At 39.8% G+C, this 21,481-nt stretch overlaps 1 protein-coding gene across 3 annotated transcripts in view; it reads left to right on the top strand.

The window, feature by feature from the left end:
- Positions 1 to 527: 527 nt before the first annotated feature.
- Positions 528 to 21,481, top strand: part of GABRB2 (gamma-aminobutyric acid type A receptor subunit beta2) — a 194,547-nt gene continuing 173,593 nt past the window's right edge. For 2 of the 3 annotated variants that reach the window (XM_040975725.1, XM_040975722.1), the window contains exons 1-3: positions 695 to 771; positions 892 to 983; positions 2,000 to 2,067. In XM_040975725.1, coding sequence (XP_040831659.1) covers positions 695 to 771; positions 892 to 983; positions 2,000 to 2,067 — 237 coding nt within the window. Of the gene's footprint in view, positions 772 to 891; positions 984 to 1,999; positions 2,068 to 21,481 lie in introns of all 3 variants that reach the window. The other variant, XM_040975726.1, reaches the window with a different exon arrangement.

Raw genomic sequence — 21,481 nt, forward strand, 5'->3', positions numbered from 1 at the left:
TTAATTATCTCGCCCTCCTTCCTCCCTCCTGCTCCAAATCTAACGGGCTGCTCAACACTGCTGCCATCGGTTTGTCTCTTCCCTCCCCTTGGATTCTGCCCCTCTCCACCTCCGAGCACAATTCCCACCCTCACCCCCTCCATCTCACCCCGGGTGGGGATACCATTCGCCCAAGAAATAAAAGTTCAAACTCCTGGCCCCCCTGCCGCCCTCGAGACCAGAAGTAGTGGGCTCCTGGACACCCCCCACACCTACTCTTGGCTCTCCAGGTTCCTAATCCGGGTGTGTGTATTTAAGAACACACACACACACACACCAAACCCACAAACCCTCGAGGTGCAAAACTGCCTTCTGTAACTACCAAACTTACCAGGCACTGTAGTTGTTTTTGTCTTAACAAAAGGACAACCCCAGACACTCTACTCGGGCGTTCCCGTGGGGTGACATTCCTATCATAGTCAGATATGTATCTGTTCTACATATATATGTACTCCCCTTTTCCCCTTTAATTTTTTTTTTTTTAAACAAGGAAATCTGCTGGGTGCCCGGCAGCCGCTGCTGCCCCTTTGATGTTTTGGTTCGCCGTGCGCATGCGCCTCACATTAGAATTACTGCACTGGGCAGACTAAGTTGGATCTCCTGTCTTCAGTGAAACCTCAATAATCCCACCAAAAAAAATAGAACCACTAAAGGGATGTGGAGAGTATGGAAAAGGGGCTACATTGGGATTTGGTCCTTCGCCTTGATCATCGCTGCCGTGTGCGCGCAGAGGTAAGTGCTGTTTCCCCTTTCTCACTTTGAATGGCTCTGCCTGCATACCTCCGCGAGCTGGAATGTGCAGCCTGGCGCTGCTCCCTCACTGACGCCTGTGTTTGTCATCCCTTTCTTTAGTGTCAATGACCCTAGTAATATGTCGCTGGTTAAAGAGACGGTGGACAGACTGCTGAAAGGCTATGATATTCGTCTGAGACCCGATTTTGGAGGTAATGGAGTTACCTTTGTGATAAGCAGCAGCCCAGCTGTAGCCCAGGCTGTCTTACAGAGCTCCTGGTGTGTGTGTGTGTGCGTGTGTGTGTGTGTGTGTGTGTGTGCGCGCGCCCTGCACCCTGCGCTCTGCGCTCTCCACGCTCGTAGTTGCATGTGTATCAAATGTGTCCCTGTTTTGCCTTCCTGAGAAACTGAAGCAAACTTGAGCCGATCTGTCACTGGCGCTTGGCTGGTCATTCCGAGAGACCCTCTTAGCGTGTACTCACACACGGTGGCTGCTGTCAGTCCTTCGCCTCACTGTCTTTGCTTCCTCCAGATGCCAGACTCTTTAAGGGTAGTCCATGCTGTGACCAGGGAACCTGGCTTAAAGCAGGCCAGGGGGAACATTTGGAGGAGAAGATGTGCAGGCAATTGGTGGAAAGGTGGCAGTAACCCCCCTGTGCCCGCCTACTTTGGAAAGAGTTCTTCTCGCTGGATTTAAAGTGGCTCATGTCTGGATATTGTCCAACTTGCCAAGCTTCCCAGCATAGGAGAAGGGGGAGGGCTAGGGTGGGCGAGTGGGGGTGGGGTGGGGGAGGGAGGACGTCTCCCACTGCAGCCCTAGAGATGCTGCTATGCCCATTTCATTTTGCTGCAGACCCTTAGGAAGCTTCCAGAGCCAAATCCTGGGCACAGAGAGGGGTGTGAATAAGTGAAGAGGAGGGGGTCGCAGTGGCACGGAGAGCAGTCCCACGGGCTGGACACGGTTGCCGAGTTTCTGTGAGTTGTATGCGTGTGTAGTCTGAGCCATAGGGCTGGAACCGGGTCTGTGAGCACACGTGTGTGCCCAGGAAGAAGAGCGATTCCTAGAAGAGTGTCTGACAGCCTCTGGAAAACAAGGGCAGGGTCATGAGAGAGTTCAAGAGCGAGCAGCACACGGGATGCGGGCTGGATGTCCCAGGCCCAGCGACAACTCTTGCTAAGAGTGTATGAAGTTTTGAGAAGTCACGTGGCTGGCCCTGTTGCTTTGCAGGTCCCCCTGTGGCCGTGGGAATGAACATTGACATTGCCAGTATTGATATGGTTTCCGAAGTCAACATGGTGAGTAGTGTGGCTTTGGGGCCATGTGTCTCCAGAGCTTCTGGTGGGAGCAGAGAGGAGGAGGGGGCCAGGTGCTGGGGTAGAGGGTGCTTGGGGGATGTGTGGTGGGTGTTATGATTGGGAGCCAAGGGCACGGGATTCTGCCTCGGAGCTCACTGTGCATGACACACTCTGTTGCCTCATGAAGTTTGCAACCTGGTCCAGGGGAGACCCCGAACTTGGTATGGATTGAGTGAACTGTGTTACACGGGTCCTTTGTGCAATGCAGCCACAGGCAGGACAGCTTCTGCAGAGGCTTCATGGGAAACTCAGGTCATCCAGTGATTTGGGGGCGTTTGGAGTGGAGTTAGGGCGAAGAAGTAGAATTTTGGTGTGACTTTGAACAGAGAAAACAACTTGCCACTGAACTGCAACAGAGAGGCCGAATACATGAGCCTGGAATGATGGCACACTCTTACTGAGTTCAGGATTGGCTCTGCAGCTAGGGGTGAAGGCCCTGCCTGTCCCCACTGCTCACCACCTCCTGTGCACTCAGATAAACACAACAAGCATTGGCTACCTTGTCTCCAGTAAGCGTGTTCTGCTTCTTATGCCACCTTCAGTCACCTTTACAATCATTTAACTCCTATCCTAAGCTGCACAATCTATCAACAACATCACTCCTCAGTGGCTACCTCCTGGGGGTATTTCGGCAAGTACTGAGAGAGAAAACCTGTGTTCCCCAACTGGGAAACACTTGTGGGGGGGATGTTTGCGTCGTGCAGGAGCGCCCCCTGCTGCCCATCCGGGAGCATTGCAGCCATGTAAGACTGACAAGTGTCCCACATTCCCTCACTTCAGGCAACTTAACTTGGGACATTTCTATAGTGATTTTTTTTCTCCTGTTTTTGAAGTTTTACCCTAATGAAAAGTATCCATACACTTTGCCACTTTTTAATTTAAAATTCTATTGTTACTTTCATTCCTGATAATTCACAGCATTTCACAAAAGATTTTAACACATTATTCTGTCAAAGTGAATGAATCGTTAAAAAGAAAAGTGCACTGTGTTGTATTTTCAAGCTATGCAGCATTGAAAATTAGCATGCTTTATTATTTAACTTAAGAAGGCTGAAGAACTAGGCTTAAGTGTGTTCTCAGAAGTAGACAACTTTCCGTATTTCTGTAAGCATACTGCTCGTGAATTGTACAAAGATAACTACTGATCTTGAGATACTGTGAAGGTGCAGGGACTAGTCGTCATTCCAGCAGTGTGTGAACAGCGTGACTCCTTTTGTATTGTGATTATTGGGGTTATTTTTGTCAGGTAGGAAATAAGCCTAGACTAAAGATAACATCGGGTAATTCGGAACCACACTTTTTTTTTTTAAATATATTATGAAATTCCTCCTGTGTGAATAAACAGGGTTTCTTGGGGAATGGTTTGACTTCTTGGACGTTTAAATATTCTCATGAGTAGGATTTGAGGGGTCATTTATCAGTTTATATTTTGCACTTCGGAGTAAAGATAGAAGGTGTCCCAACGTGGGTGCCTCGTAAGTCCCGCATACTAGAATCTAATTGAAACGACCTTTGTTTCTCATGGCAGCATTGTGCAGAGGCTGGTGTGGTCCTGCCTGGGGTCGGGGCAGGCTCCTCTCCTCTGCATGTTGTTGTCTGTTTGCCTAGGCCTTCCGGTGTGTACCGAGTGCTTCTTTCAGCCCTCACAAGAAAAAATGAGGCTCTTTGGAAATAATAAAAAATAAAACTGATGAAAACCCAGACTCCAAAATGATAATGTTGGAATCAAGAGATGACTGCTGGTTGCTGCAGTAGATAAGCCAAGAGCTTGTAAACATCGTTCTTTTCTGGAGTTTTGGTTACTTTTTTTTACCTCCATGCAACATTGCGCAGAGATGTGTGAGGCGGACACACGGACACACCTGAGACCTGCTGGTCAAAACACAGATCCACCCAAGGTGAGGGGTCACTGTTATTCGCAGTTATTCACTGTTGCCAAAAAGTCATGGGATGCTCGAAGTGCCAAAGGAAGTTTCAGGTTGTAAATGGGACAGCATCGCAGCATCAGTGATCAGAACCAAGTGTGAAACATTCCAGGCCAGGTTCCTTTCTTGGCCTGATAATTACACCCATGGATTTTTTTTTCCAGCCACATGTTGACTTGTTAAAAAAATAACATTTATTTCAGCTAGCCATTTAAAGACCTAAAATTATGTCTTTAAAGAAGAGTTTTGTGATGTTTGTGGCTTTTTTTTTTCTTTAAAATATGGCTGAATTTTCTTTGAAGCAACAGATGAGAAATACTGTCCCTGACTCTAAATAATGGAAGTCGTGGTCGATGCCACATTATTCCCCATACATGGGTCTAAAAAGAGTGAAGACATTCTGATTAGATTCACTTCTGAATGACTGACTGATTAAAGTGAAACCTTGAACTGATGGATGCACATAGTTCTGCCTCCTTATCCTTTGTGGACTGAAACCTCTGGTCATTGTGAGCTTCTCTTATAGCACATTTGGCTTTGAAAAAACGGTATGCTCCAGACCACTGAAATTGTCATTGAGTCCTTTGTGTTGAAGGACCAAGTGCCCATGTCTGTGTGATGATGCTCATTGCACATGACAAGGACGGAAGCATCCTTCATGAATCAGGAGCCTTGGGTGCTGGAGGCACGTCCTGGGCTTGATGGCAGTGGGGAGATTCACAGTCAGGGTGGGTTCACTTCCTCACGACTTAGACAAGATGAGGACCCTACTCTACCCGTCCCAGGTGGCTCCAACAGAACGGATCAAATGACACGTGAATGTATGCGTTGCATGAGCGTAAGGTAATGAAGACTGAATACCAGGTTAGCACTCAGGAGATCCAGTGGCCAAGGGGCTGCTGTTGTAAGTGTGGTTGGTTGGCTACTTGACCTTACCAAGGCTGCTTCCCAAGGAAAGGTAGATCCCCAAAAGGAGATGGAGTGGTGAGTTCCTGTGAGGGAGGGTGGCTTTGGTGCCTCAGCTGTGTGATTCAGGTGGCTGTCAGCGCCACGGGAGGGCTGTAGAAGAACCTGATTTCAAGTGGAATGCTCCCCAGCAGAAAGTTTTGGCTTTGGAAGGAAATATTTTTAGAAGTCTTCGTTAAATTGGCAGGAATCTTTTTTGTTAAGATTCTTTGATGAAAAAAAAGCATATAAAGATTCAAAATTGGCTCTGAGTATTATGGATTGAAATAGCTTTCTCTTCGTTTAAAGCAGCTTCCTCTCCATCCTGAAAGAGCACATTTGCCAAGCAAAGAGTGAAGCAATATTTCACTTTTGAGGAAAGAGTTCTAGTAAACACATATACAAATTACCTTTTTTTTTTTTATGGACTAGCAAATGGGGAAAAGTGGTTCCTTTTTTAAAACAGATGTTTTTCTTCCATCACCAGCTGCACACTTTAAAATTCCATTCAACAGATACTTATTTAGCAGCTACTCTGATTCATGCATGTGTTAGACCTTCTGAGCAGAGAGGTGAACAGGACTAACCTCTCCCCAGACCTTAGGAAATCTGATATTCTGGTGCTCCTTATCTTAGACTCTGTCTCAAATTCTTCCTGAGTTGAAGTTTACTTTAAATCTTTTTTTTTTCCCCATCAAAAACCTTTTCTGAACAGCTTAAATAAATGCTTAATGCTCTGTCTCTTATCAATTCCTTTGTCCTTTGCTATTTTACTCATTCATTTGGTGTTTGTATTTCAAATTGCATAATATTGCGTATTTATCCTGACTTCCTCCATCATGCTTGCATGTAAATTACATCTCATCAAAGTCATAGTGTCTTTCCTCATGTGGTTTTCTCAGAATACACGTGAGTGCTTGGATGTTCGATATTGGTGAATGCCACAAATATTAAATGAATCACTTATTTTTATGGTAGCATATCTCAAAGGCATTCATCATTTAAAGTAAGAGCTGCAGCAAGATGCTCCATGGAGGAAGCTTCCATGTTTGAAAGGGGAAAATAAATACACAGAGCGGATTGGAGGTCTAGACTACTGGCGCATTAAGTGGAAATTAGCTAAGTAGAGAATGGTGTTAGGGATTTGTCGGTGTTCTAACCAGAAAGAAATAGCAGATAAGAGGATAAAATACAGGAATGCACATGGTATTAGGGATTTTCAGATGGATTAAAAAGGCTGGAGCACGATTGGGAAAGGGGATAAAGTTGATGTGGAAGCCATATGTATTTGTTAAATAAATATGAGTACCATTTTTTTGCCTTATTTGCTATTTTAATTTTTGTCCCTATGAAAGGATGAATTCTCACTGGGAGATTTGCATGAGGAGATCTGTACCTATAGAGAAAGATACTGAAGTGTGGTGAGTGCATTGAATTTGAGAAAGACCTAGGGTTGGGATAAATTGGGATTTACTTGGTAAATCCAGAAAGACTCGAAGGACCTGAATCAATGAAAATACTGAAAACCAGGTTCATTATGAAATGGAAGTGGCAGGCATTGATGAATGCCAGTTCTCTAATGATGTCATTTATTGGTTAGAGGAAGACAGGAAGGACAGTGTGATATCTGAACATTGAATTCGATCTGAGAACTGCCAATGTATATTCCATTTGGAGATACCGATACGTGATTGGCAAACACAAGTCTGAAGTTGGGGACAAAGTCAAGACTAGAGAGGTAGACTGGCACTTTGTTAGTCTGTAAGAGGTTCTTATAAACTGTAAGAATGTGTGAAATTTAAAAAGGAAAGTGAGAACATAGCTAAAAGTGGAGGCCTGGTGAGCGCTGTGATTGAAGATGGGGCCCTGAGAAGGGCCCCACAGAGGAGCTGAATGTAGGGCTCAGAGGCCGTCGGGAAATGCGCAGAACCTCCATCTCATCCGGTCTTAGAGGCTGAGGCGAAGACGTTCAAAAGGAAACCAAGGGTCATTTCCCTGCTACAGTAAATGGAACTCGGCCAGATACAGCCAAGTAGTCTTTAGGATTGGAGACTTGAGTTTTGAATCTGAAAGGAAATGGGGAAAAGAAAGTTGCTCAAATAAGTCGAACTCAGTTTGGAGGAGCATGACCCAAGACTGAAGACTTTGTTCCTTCAGATGTATCTGTTCTCTGTGGTACAGGATACACTTTCTCCCTGAGACTGGTGGAGGTTAAAATTGGCTACTGTGGGAGGTGAGTCAGAACACCTGGGAAGCTGGAAGCATGCTGGAGGCTGTGCTGAAAGCTCAATAACTTAATTGTAGCCTCAGTTTCAGCAAGCACACATATCCTTTTTTTCCTTCCCTTTCTTCTTTGCATTCTTTTTTCTTCTTCTTATGCAGCGTTCTTTATTCTCCGTTATCATTGTCATCACCGTAATTAAGTATAGCTACTCCTTACTGAGTGATCAGCTTGTGCAGACATCCTGCATTGTTCATTATCGTGACCAATTGTCCCATCAAACCCAAAGTTGCATCCATTTGCAACCCTATTTACAACAAGAGGGAACCTCAGACGAAAGGGTGAGTGGTGTGCTGGTCACAGTTGGCAAACGTTTGCCTTCACACACCTTAGTATAAGCCACCTGGTTATACTGCATTGTCTTTTTAAAAGATGCGTTTATTTGAAGAATTATATAGAGAGAATGTGAGACAAAGATATTCCATCTGCTGGTTCACTCTCTGGCTTCAGGGGCTGAGCCAGGCTGGAGCTAGGTCGCGGGAACTTCTGCAGGCTCTGCTGCAGCACCCTTCCAGGTGTATGCACAGGGAGCTGAGTCAGAAGCAGAGCAGCCACGATGGGAACTGACACATAGGTGGGGTGTGGGCATTGCAGGTGGCAGCTTAGCCTGCTATGGCACAACACCAAGCCCATAGTCTGCATTTTAAAACATATCATAATCTCTCTCTCTCTCTCTCTCTCTCTTTTTTTTTTAGTAATTTCTATTCAAGAGGACTTTATTTTGTTGTAGTTGTTGTTTGTTTACGTTCTTGATTTTGTTTGTTTACATTTGTGATTTTCTGAAAGAAAAATTAGTGGGTGGATGGAATAAACAAATTCTCTGTGAGACGTTCCTGTTGTCATTCTTCCTCCCTGTTTGGAAAAAATATTTTAATGGCACTACAGTTATCTCAAGAAAGTGTATTATTCAGTATGTACTAAATACCCTGTGGTTCCTGTCCCTGGGACAAGTATGTGTTATGCTAAACTACCAAGCTTGTCTTGAACTAGTCATAGAGAAAATTTGTTTAAAAGTTTTAGGAGTTCAAGATGGCTATGTCATACTTTCGTTCAGATATTGTTTCTATTCATTAACTTGTCTGATAATTTTCCTATAGTTTCAGCAAAAATCTATCCAGTAACCATGTTGGACTCATGGTTTTCTTCATGTTGAGGGTGAATACTGTGTGAAAATATGTTGAAAATACACTTTTGTGCTTCCCGATAAATTACTCATATACACAAATTTTTTAAAGATGGTTGGCATTTTCTTCTCTTTTCCTGTTATTTTCTTTCTTTATCCCACATAATAAATGCAGTTCATATAAAGATTACATCTTTGGAAGATGTGTTTTTAAACAACCATGCCACTTGATACTGCTGGTTTGTAAATCTTTTTCTCTTTTCTTCTCTTTGGTTAACTCTTAGATCAAATCTGTTAGTTACCCTTGCTTTCTTGGTTCTCTGAACAAAGTTTGTGCTTGAGACTACATATGTACTTGCCCGGAAAGAGAAAGCAAAAGAGGAAAGTGTATTAAATTTCAGATGCTGAAAGTAGCTCCCTCCTACAAAAGTAACTAAAGTTCTTGAAAATTGCTCTAGGAATGTAAATCCAAGAAAGGAAGGAAGGGCTTATCCTTCTAGGAGGCCTGTGCTTGCTGGCCGTTCTTCTGCATGGTGTGTTGGCCTGGTTAATGTCTGTGGTCTGGTCCAGACACTGCTCTGTTGGGAAGGCCTGACTTGCACCCAGAAGGTTCTAAGAACATGCACACTAGTCCTCTTCAGACTGGGTGCTAGCGGCCCTCCCAATGTTGAAACACTGAAAACCCAACGCATCTCCAAAAATTGCCGGATGTGTCCTGGGGAACAAAATTGTCCCTAGTTGAGAAATACCAGTGTTAAAAATGACTTTTGTCTCTAAGCCAAAAAAGATTTTTTTTTTTTCGAGTAACTGGTTTTTGTGCTTTCCCATCATATTCATTTATGGATAAAGATGCATTGTTATAAAATAATTTTAAAATACTGAAAAATATGTAAGGTAAATATTATCAATCTCCCTAGTTCTTGCTGTTTCCTTGTTAGTCTTTTACATGTTGCATGCAGTATTTGTGTGAATGTCAACTGCATTTTCACTGAACAGACCAGCACTGTAAAGAGGTGTTTGTCTTTCCACATCCTTTAAAAATGTTCATTGATCATGCAGATTTGTATAAACATAGGAACAAATTATAAACATTCTATTCATTGACTGTTTTTAAAAAAGTGAATCTATTGAATATTTTATAGATTATTAGTAATAACTGGCTGAACATTATTTGAAGATAAAGGAGCATATTATTTATTTCTCTGTATGAACCTTTAATGAAGAAAAAATTGGGTTTAAGCAGAGTGGAAAGCTAAAGCTTCATGGATTTACTTGACTTGTGTGTCTCAGCTGTCTTCACTCTGTGGTTTTTACTGATGTTATTCTAGTTTTAAAAGGTGCCTAAATGTTTGGATGACATAGAGACACTTTCAAACTGACCATTCAAATAAGGAAAATGGATAGTTTTGAATTTTAAAAGATCCAAGTATCTGATTTATGTATGCTGCTCTCAGTTGTACATTGTGTTTGAAAAATATCTGTTTTATGAACCAAGGAGAGAAATAGGTCTATATTTTCCTGTAATTATTTGTATAAAGCTGCAGAGAATGGGTTTAGACTACTGGTATTTGCTGCTGTTTTGTTGTCATCATTGTTGTAATATGTGGCTCATGTTGCCACATCTCATTTCCTTCCTTTATAATTTGGCACCTACTGCCCATTTGCCTGCCAAGAGGTCTTAACTTAGAAAGTAATTGTGTGGGCAATTGAAGATGAAATGACTTATCTCTTAACATAAGAGCAATAATTAAATTAATGAGGTTTTTAAAGGTGAATCTTCATATGTCTTAGAGAAGTGACACATGAGTAGGCCAGAGAGGAATATTAAAATTGTTGAGAAGCTTAATTGCAGGGCCACTGTTCATGTGGATCCCTAGTGCCAGTCCAGGCCTAAAAGTTAGGAGGTGCTAACTGAGTAGCAACTGAATTTGTTGGGGTAGTTGAGAACTGTAATGTGTTCGGATACTAGGAAATATACTTATCAAGTGGGGCAGGAGAGTAGTGTAGTCCCAAGAAGAATTATGCTTCACAGCGATTCTCAAAATTTTAGTACGCTTATTCTCTGGGCCTGTGCGACGGAGGTCTTCACTGGGATTTGGGATTCCACATGGTTAAAAGTATGGTCCCAACACAGCTACTGTCTGAGCCCACTGTTTTAGGAACACTAGCTTTCTAGTCAAGTGAAGGTCAAGTGGACTGAGTCAGAAGGATTGGATTGAACGGGAAAGTGGAGTACAATTTGAATCGGTTCTAAAATTAGAAAAAGTTGGGTGGGAAAGTGCCATGTGGGAATGGACAGCATGAAGAAAGTCATCGCATGTTGGCAGTAGCGCAGCAAAAATAAAAATGTTGGGTGTGTGTGTGACTGTCTCGGTGAAGGCTCACGGAAATCCTGTGATCCAAGTCACAGAATTCCCTTTTGCAAATCTGGAAGCTAAGGGCTAGGGAAGTTACATAGTTTCCAAGACTGCTGAGTTACAGGGACAGGAAGGGTTGAGTTCTTTGCGGTGCAGCTTCACTGCGTGCTACTTAGAGGGTTGTATAAGAGAGACTTTGTGCCGTGTTGGTAGATCCTGTGACCTGCTGAGAGAATCTTCTTAACTGGAAATAAAGCAGAGTTCAGGAATACTAATTGTAAGCATGGGGAAAGTGGAAAACATTGTCCAACTTTGATTTATTTTTCAGACCATGTTATTTAAAATATTCAAAAGAATTTCATTGGCATCCAATGATGAAAAATCTAATAATTCTATCATTAGTTTGAAGAAAGCTTTCAAAGGGGAGAGAGAGGATTTTCTCTCACAGTATGTGATGCTATGTATAAATGAACAATTAGTTTGAAATATCTGAAAAATACCAGTAAGCATTTTGGAATATGTGCAGAATGGTTTGGCTTTTCCTTTTGTCCAAAATGGCTGTGTCCCAGGAGTGCTGGGGTCGCTGTTGTACATAATGGGAATATGCTACCAAGGTAACTTCCTGCAAATTACTTTGGCTGCCTAATTAAAGTGCTTGAAGTATATACATATAGTTAATTTAAGGACTATTGAGCATCTTGAACACACTGTTGTTTGTCTTTATTATGAGTTATTTTTTTCATTTTGAACTTTTTAATACACTGTTTCTAAAACTGGTACATTTTGACACCGTAGTTGTTTTGAGTGGAAGAATGAACTGTGATATATCCAGGAAAAAAAGTCTCATTAGTTGAGAATATTGTATTTCTAAAATCAATGTTCTGTCATTTTCTATTTTTGTCTCTGAAACTTTGAAACCGTTGGAAAAGATGTCAGAGCATTGGACTGGGCAAGGGTTTTTTGGATAAGATTCCAATAACGAAGTAATCAAAAACAAAAACAGACTGTTAGGATTTTCTAAAGCCAAAAGATTTTTGCATAGGGTTGGAAGCAGGTAACACCATGAAGAGACAGCCTACAGCACGGCAGAAAATATTTGTAAGCACTACTGTGAAAAAGGGTTAACAACCAAACGATGTAATTACTCAGTTACAATAAATAAATAAAGAATAACCTATTTTAAAATCTAAAGTACATATAAATGTGTCAAAAAGAGCCATGCAAATGCCAGCAGGTACACGACTAAAATATCAATGTAACTAATCATCAGTGAAAAGAAAGGCAGACCCACAATGAGATAGCTCCTCATTCTAGTACATTTGTTACGAAAAAGACAAAATGTAGCAAGTGTCAGCGAAGATGTGGCGAGAACGGGAACTGTCGCACACTGTGGGTGGAAATGCAGATTAGTTCAGCCATGTGTAAACGTGTGGGTTCCTCAAAAAAAAAAAATCTAAAAATAGAGCTACGGCATGATCCAGTAATTTCACACGTGAGTATATATATTCAGGTAAAATGGAATGCACATTGATGAGACATCTGCATGCACATGTTTATTGCAGCTCTAGAAAAGGCAAACAACCTAAGTGTCCGTCCACTGAATTAAAATATGTGATATTTATACAATATAGAATCAGTTAATCATAAAATGAATGAAATCTTTTCATTATTAACAATATGGGTGGAACTGAAGTGTATTATTTTTTCTTAAAGATTTATTTAGTTTTGGGCCTAGTGTGGTAGCCTAGTGACTAATGTTCTCACCTTGCATGCCCCGGATCCCATGTGGATGCTGGTTCCTGTCCCAGGTGCTCCACTTCCCATTCATCTCCCTGCTTGTGACCTGAGAAAGCAGACAAAGATCCAGAGCCATGGGACCCTGCATCCGCGTGGGAGACCAGGAAGAGACTCCTGTGTTCAGTTAGGCTCAGCTCTGGTCATTGTGAACACGTGGGGAATGACTCAGTAGCTGGAAGATCTTTCTCTCTGTCTTGCCTTCTTTCTGGATATCTGTCTTTCCAATAAAAATAAGTACTTTTTAAAAAAAGATTTGTCTATTTTTATAGGAAATTCAGATTTCCAGAGAGAAAAAGAGACATTCCATCCATTAGTTTACTCCCCAAATGGCCTCAAGTGCTGGAGCTGAGCCAGTTGGGTACCAGGAACTCCCTGTGGGACTCCTACTCAGGAGCAGGGTCCCAAGGCTTAGTGTCAGCTTTGGCTGCTTTCCCAGGTCAGAAGCATGGAGCTGGTTGGGAAATGGAGCGGCTGGGACACTAAGTGGCACCCAAATGGGACCCCAGTATCTGGAGGTGGAGGATTAGCCTACTGAACAATCGTGCCGGCCCCCAAGGCTATTAATTTAAGTGAGATAATCCAAGTGCCTACAGGCAAGTATCACATGATCTTATTTACACATAGAGTCTAAGAAAAAAGTTAATCTTTTAGAAGTTTATAGCTGAATTGCTGTATGTCTTTGAGGGTGAGTTAAAGTGGAACTGGTATAAGTATGAAGCTCCTACTGATTGCTATGTTGCAGAGTAAGGTGACTGGGTAATATGAACAGTGCGTTTCTCTATCAATAAACCTAGAAGTTAGTATTTTTGAAGTTTTTACTGAAAAGAAATATTTAGCATTTAACAGTATATATATATATGTATATATATATATATATATAAACACATATATAAGTTATCTTATTGGACATTACTCATGTAATAAGTTATTACATAAATATATTCAATTTTCATGTCTATTTTTTAAATTCAAAAGATATAGGGAATAAAATGAACAATGGAGGCCAATTTTGCATAGAATTCTCCAGTAGAAATCCCTGGGTAGTAAGGGTTGTAGCGTGGTTGCTTCAGAGGTGATGGCTGTTTACAGTGGTGAGAGCGTCATCTCTTCCTGTCTTGAGATCTCTGATGGAATGGCTGGAGGAGTTGGGAGAAGGGACTGTTTGACCCTCCCAGGATAGAGTATGTGATTTCAAGTACAACCTGAATTGCCCTGCTGCTTAGGACCACAAGGTAACTGGATGGAGAAAGTTTCTGTAACAGGACATCTGGATGTTACAGAAATACACAAAAATCATCTTTAAAAATTGTCAGCTTTGTGAGGTCATTGTCTTTTCCACAACTTTACATGCTTCAAGAATGTTTTTTAACATTCATCTTGAGCATAATGATGTATGTAACATTTAAAGAATATCCATGAAGTAAGAAGGAGAAATGTTTAATATTTTTCAATATAAACAGGCAGGTACAAATTATTAGGTTATAAAATGAGATTACTATTTTATCATTGAAGCCACCTTTGTCTAAAAAAGTAATTGGAATGTTAGTATTTTTTTTTTCACTATTTTTTTTTTTTGATCTACAAAGAAGCCTCAGGACTTACTTTTGTAAATACATGTTTGTTTTGCTTATGCTGCATGAATATTTGATTTAAAAGGATCAAGGTCTCCAGCCAGTTTGTGCCTTGTGTTTCCCTAAAGCTTTGTGAAGTCCCGGAGCTTCTACTCTGGTGAGGCTGAGCTGCCAAGCTGTGGACATTCCTATCAGGCTGGTAAACTCCCGTGTCTTTACTTGGATCTCAGCAGCATGCTGGGTGTAGTCAACCCATTTTTAAAACTTAACACACTGGGCAATGACATGTTTATTATTTGAAAGTCATATTTGAAGTCCTTGCCAAATTTATACAAATATCTATAGAGTTATAAACCACAAGAAAAAAAGCCTCATTTTTCCTACAAATTTTGTAGGATTCTTTTTTAACTTTAAATTTTAGAGACCAAGTTCTGTTCTATAATCCACATATAATGATTTTGCTTCTGACTTAGGCTCATCTCAGTTCTGGTTGTTGGGCTGCTTAGGGAGTGAACCAGCGGATGGAAGATCCTTCACTCTGTCTCTCCTCCTCTCTGTAAATCTGACTTTCCAGTAGAAATTAATAAATCTTTAAAGGAAAAACTACTATTTTTGTCAAAAAATTTTGGAGCAGATTTCTCTTAATTGTGCATGCTCTCCTTTTTCAAATAACTAACACCCCGGAAGTCTGATTTTCCATTGCTGTTATGATATTCATGTCTAGCATACTAATTAGGAAAGGCTGCATTAACACACACTATGCTAGTGGAATTAAAAAAAAATGCTTATTTTACTTGGAAAGTAAAGGTTACAGAGAAGGATCTCCCATCCACTGGTTCTTTCTCCAAAAGTCTGCAGTGGATAGTACTGGGCTGGTCTAAAACCATAAGCTAGGAACATTTTCCAGGTCTTCCCCATGGGTGCAGGGGCCTAAGGGCTTCAGTAATCCTCACTGCAGGGAACTGAATTGGAACTGGAGTCTCCAGGACATGAACTGGTGTCCACATGGGATACTGGTGCTATGAGGCAGAGGGTTAGCCAGTTGAGCCATTGCACCAGCTCCACTGTTGAAATTTGAGATAGATTGGACACAGAGTCTCAGGAAGGGAAAGGAAAGAGAAGTGGAGACAGTGACAGACATATGTACTCATCTTTAAGGAGTTTGTAATGTGTCTTCAACATTTGAGAAAGATGGGGCTATTTTTCACATCATAGCTGGGTTTTGTCTACCACAAAAGCTACGCATGTGTGTCCTAATTATTTGTCATGTAAGAATGTTTACATAACCTCATCCTTTCATAACAATTTTTATGCAAAAATCAGAGAGACAGAGGACACAGATCTCCTATCCGCTAGTTCACTCCTGAAGATGCCACAACAGCTGAGGCTGGTCCAGGCTGAAGCCAGGGGGCCAAGATTTATTCTGGAGTTGCAGTGTGGGAAGCAGAGATTCAAGTACTTCAGACCTTGCTTTCTAGTTCCAAGAGTACTTATTAACAGGAAGCTGAAATAAGGGATGGATCCAGAATTTGGGATATGCCCTATTCAGGGTTCTTAATTACTATGCCAGTTGCCTACCCCCATAACATAAAAATTATCAAAGCATCTGTATGATATTTTAAGTTCTTGATATGTTGTAAACACTTGCATTTAAAATATTTGATGAAAAATAGAATTTAAAAACTTACAGCTTTGATTTGTAAGTGGGATATGCTTAGTTATGATGCACAGCTACTGAAGTCCATACCATTTATTGAAAAATATCGATGAAAGTAAACGTAACTCTTAAATCCTATCACATTTTATGTTCCAAATTTCTGTGAAGTGAGAAATGTTGTCCCTGTATACAGGTGGATGGACTGAAATGGGGAAGATTTTTGTGACATTAAAACCAGTTAGACAGATCACGCTATGGCCCTGTTGGTGCTATAGTTAAAAATGTGCTAGACCTGGGGCTTCTGCCTCTTCTTTCTTCTATCCGATTTATTCTGTGGCTTCTGAAAAGTCGAAGGATAGTTTAGAAAAAAAAAATTTGCCTCTGTTGTCATTTGTCAGCACAAATGTTATTAGAAGCTTCCCAGATAACTTTTGGGAAACCCAGTAAAATCAATATGTAAACCATAAAGAAGAAGAAATATAACAGTGCAAAAGTAGGCAATCTTAAGTCATTTAGAGGTCAGCTAGTAGTAAGCACTGTTTTGGGATTTTTAGAATTTGTAGATGAGTTGGAGATTAGGGTTTACTTCTATTCTTTTGTTGTAAATAAATCTTTGCTCTAGGAACAAATTCAGTTCATTTTCAAAATAAAAAATCTGCTAAACAAAACAAACTAAAAAAAAAAAAAACCAGAATCTGCTCTAAGAATGCATGTACTAATCCTGAGAGTAAAGAGCAAAATTAGATTTCGATTAAATTTTTGCAAGATTTCATTTACATTTATTGGAAAGGCAGATTTACAGAGAGAAAGAGACAGAAAGATCTTGCATCTGCTAGTTCACTCCCCAAATGGCCACAATGGCCACAGCTGAGCTGATCTAAAGCCAGGAGCCAGGAGCTTCTTCAAGGTCTCCCACACTGATGCAAGATCCCAAGGCTTTCAACCATCCTCTGCTACTTTCCCAGGCCAAAAGCAGAGAGCTGGATGGGAAGTGGAGCAGCTGGGATACAAACCAGAGCCCATATGGAATACCGGTCCTTGGAGGTGGAGGATTAACTTTTGAGCTGTTGCACCAGCCCTGATTTTACTTAAAATTTGAAACTTTTAGAGAAAGTAGCAGTCTTTCACATCATTCTTGCTATTTTAATGGTATGGTCTCGTCTTCTGAAAACTAGGTCCTAACTAGTGATTAGCATTTGTATGAAATAGCCATCGAGATGTGTTTCAAGATTAATTAAAACTACTCACTCTGAATACATACTTCAAAAAGGAAGGTTTATTTATATTTTTTTATGTCAAAGTTACAGAGAGAGAAAATGTGAGAGGTCTTATATCTGCTGGTTCACTCCCAAGATAGCTGTTGTGGGCAGGTCAGAGCCAAGCCAAAGCCAGGAACTGGGAGTTCTGGGTCCCCCATATGGGTGGCAGATCCGACAACTTGGGTCATCTGCTGCCTTTCCCAGGCCATTAGCAGGAAGCTAGAATGCAAGTGTGGCAGCTGGGACACAGCTGAGCCTCCAAATGAGATGCTGGTGTCCCTGTGACAGAGAGCAGCTTTATCTGCTACACTGTGCCACACCTCACCTTTGCTAGCCTAATGGGTAAGACTGATCTGCAGACACTTTAACACAACATTAAACATTAAATGTTAAATCTTCCTATATAAAAGAAATTTCTTAGTAATAAATCAGAGCAATCAGAAACTACACAGTTTTGTTAAATTTTAGTAAATAAGCGCCACTGTATTTAAAAATATATATATATTAATTTGCTTTAAAGTTTACTGGGGACTACAGAAAGAAATTTACTTCGACATAATGTTGGTTTTCCCTACTAAAGAACATGATGTGTCTTCTCAGTTATACATATTCTTTTTATGTTCCTCAGTAAAATGCTACTGTTTTCTCCATGTAGGTCTTTCAGATTTCTTGTTAAATTTATTCTGATAGGTCCTGCATAATTCTACTTAAATTTAGTCTTTAGCATTCCATTATTTTTGTGGTTATTACGAAGGGGGTTTTTATAGCCAATGATTAGTTTTGGTCTTTGGTCAGAGGAACAGATGTCGTATAACCATCTGACGAGAGTCACTTTTTGACTCTGTAGGTCAGGCTGCCATTTCCATTTCAGTGTGTGCATGAGGTCCTTTGAGTACCATCAGCATGCTTGAAAAATATATGTAGAGAAATTGTGCACTTCTTTGAAATTACTTCTATTTGTAATGTTACAAAGAAAGATTATTTTGTGTTGGCAGACATGTTAAGCCTTTACTTGTGGTTTGAGTCCTGGCATCTAAGCCCCCTGTCTAACCCTGGGAAAGTAGCAAAGAATAGCACTACTGCTTTTGCCCCTGAATCCAATTGCGACTTGGAGGAAGCTTTTGCCTTCTTGCTTTGAATCGATTCAGAATCCAGCCATTGTGATCAGCCAAGTGATATTGGAGTCACTTACTTGGCCCTAAAGAACCAGCATGAATTATTAGAGCTTTCATCTGTTTCCTTAAGTTTATGAATTGAAAGTTAGATTTAAAGCAATAGTTATCCATTTTTAAAGCATTTATTTTTATTGGAAAGGCAGGTTTGATTTATGGAGAGAAGACTAGACAGAGAGAAAGATCTTCTGTCTGATGGTTCACTCCCCAAATGGCCGCAACAGCCAGAGATGAGCCAATCCAAAGCTAGGAGCCAGGAGCTTCTTCAGGGTCTCCCACGTGGATGCAGGACCCCAAAGCTTTGAACTATCCTTGACTGCTTCCCCCAGGCCATAAGCAGGGAGTTGGAAGGGAAGTGGAGTGTCTGGGACACAAACTGGCACCCATATGGGGTCCCAGCATTTGCGAGGTGAGGATTTAGTCATTGAGCCATCATGCCAAGGCCACATTATTCATTTTTATTTTGCATCTTACAAGCTTTGTGAAAATAAGAAATTCTTTTTTTTTTTTAGAGTAATAGCAATCATCCTCATCAGCTACATACATTCTTACCCATTGCTGGAGTTACGCCTGACTTCGGAACAAACAGTAAAGTCATTTCATGCTGAAAGCATCTATAGTCAGGAAATACTGCCATGTTTTTTTTTTTTTTTGAATATTGCCACATACCTTCTTCACAGTGATGCCTTGGCTGCATTTAGTACCAAATCAGAACATGCTTTTTATCCCAATTTGATCACTTGAAGATTCACTAGAATAACTTTCGTTCAAGGCTCTTTTCTCATTTCAAGTACAGTGACTTGTCAGTATGCTTTACTGACAATTTTAATGATCAAAATTGATCCATTCTACCAAAACTATTGCAGTTCTACATCAGATTTGATGTTTCCATAAAATAGCTCAAAATATGTTACTGGAACTTTACAAAAATATTTACCTTTAGGTTATTTAGAGACTCTTTAGCTGAAGTGTAACAATTGTGTTATTTACATCGAATACACATTTGAGGGAAAAAAAAAAGATTATAGGAGCAGAAGAAATTCTGCAACCTAGCCCAGCCTTATCAACAGCAGACAATATGTGACACACAGGTAGGCAGGCAGTGGCAGTGTCTAAGGTGCAAAATGGAATATGAAGCTTTAAAGATCTTGTAACATCCAAGCTAAATGAGGGAATACTGATACATTTAAGTTAAATATAGAAGTGATGTAATGGGAAATATCAGTGACACATGTGTCAGCTCGAAAACATTGTATGTTTTTGGAGAAGAAAATGTACTTCCTGTAGGTAGTTCAGTCCAAGCAATTTGGAGCAAAGCTAGCATTTCATATAGGTATGAGTTTCTCAAATGCATCATTTGCTACAGGCAAAATGAAATATCTCAACCAGTTGACTATTTTTATTTTAGAATGAACCTGCAATATTTCAGTGACTCAGTATTTACATGTATCACAACAAATTTGGTCTTTTGATAATAATGTTCTCAGATACTTCTATGAAACATACAGATGCAGGTGGGTGCTTTTATATTTTACATTTCATATGAATTTTATGTGATGCCTCATGTATATGAATTTCAGAGTTTTTGGCCCCAAATAAACTTATCTTTTAATTCATGAGCTATCTGTAGTACATGTTACACAGTATTACATACTACTTTCATGAATATAATATTTACTGAATTATAACTGAAATACCATTTGACTCTTGAATGGCTTGTAGATTTATTTTATCCTCTAAAGGATAATTATTAAATGCTGTCTAAATATTTACATGAGAGTTTTTTAGTATTATATCTTAACAAGGCATGATTTTGATTACTTGCTCATTTTTGTATGATTAGTACTGGCTTTAAGAGTATTAAGAAAATTTAGAAGCAAGATTAAATCAAATTAATCGGGTGTGTATTATGGTAATTTTTTGTTGCAAAATGCTGATACTCATTTGATTAAATGTTGTTGATATCTTATTTTGCATTGATGAATCAAAATTGAATAGTTTTTAGACTATATATCTTCCAAAGTCCAAAATAGAGAGGGTTGGGTTACTATAGAAAAGTTTTCTCTTTTGTAGAGCAACGAGAATGCTATAAAATATGGAGATAATAAAAAGCAGAGGATGTGGCATATGGAATTGCATGTTGTTGCTTGGTTTTCCTGCTGTGATACCGATTAGGACTTTCCTGGAATGAATTATATCAAATGTGTAATTTTATGATAAAATGGAATATTAAATATTCCTATATAAAATATATTTAATATAAATTACTTAATATATTTAACATAAGTATTCCTATATATATTTAGTACAATCTTAAGTATTAAATGTTAAATATTGCTATATAAAAATATCTTAGTAATAAAATCAGAACAGTCAGAAAATAGTTTCTTGCCTCATATCCATTCGTGTGAGATTTGCAGTAATTGCAAGATTGTTTTGCATTATGTTCTATCCATTTCAGCCACTTTTAAAGATATTTAATATTAAGAGATGTTTAAGTGTTGCATTTATTACAGGCTAAATTAGTACTTGCTAGCTTTCCTACTGTTTAACACATTTACCGACTTCTAGAATACAATTAGACCTAATTTTATGTATAATGTAGAATTTTGTCTTTGCACATGCTTTCATTTACTTTTCAACCTTAACAATAATCTTAATGTAGCCTCTCCTGAAATGATGTCTTATGTCTAAGATTTCCAAGCTTCATCTCCTGGCCAACAAGTAAGAACCATTTTGTCACCACTCTGCTGTACAAGCGAGAAAATGAGTGTACCTTATGTTAACACCTTCTTTGTAGTTCATTGTGAAGTCACATGAACTGATGTATTGATGCTTTTGAGCACATTAGTATTGTGTTAATACAAGAATTACAATCCATAAAATATTTTCTACTTTTGATCCCTCCAAGATGCGTTTTGCCAAATAAATAGTCCTATCACCCACCATTTCAGATGCTTGACTATCTCAAGATGGTTAGTATTTTGTTGGCAATTTCTACCACAGGCAAATCTAACTCAAAAGAATCTGAGTCATGGTAGTTACATAAGAAATAACTAATTACCTGTAGTCCCTGTTAATACTGCTTCTTGCTTCTTGCTCTTAAGAAATTATGACACAACAGTATTGTAGTTTTATTCAGAAATTTTTAATCATTGTTTGCATTCAACCTGTAATTTTCACCTGCAAATGTTTCGGTTGGTTTTCAGAATTCGCTCTGGGATTCATGTGCTGCATGGTTGTAGTTGCCCTATGCTTATGTAAGGA

This window comes from Ochotona curzoniae, unplaced genomic scaffold (genome assembly GCF_017591425.1).
Source record: "Ochotona curzoniae isolate NIBS_2020 unplaced genomic scaffold, NIBS_Ocur_1.0 contig_1, whole genome shotgun sequence".
Taxonomy (NCBI): Eukaryota; Metazoa; Chordata; class Mammalia; order Lagomorpha; family Ochotonidae; genus Ochotona; species Ochotona curzoniae.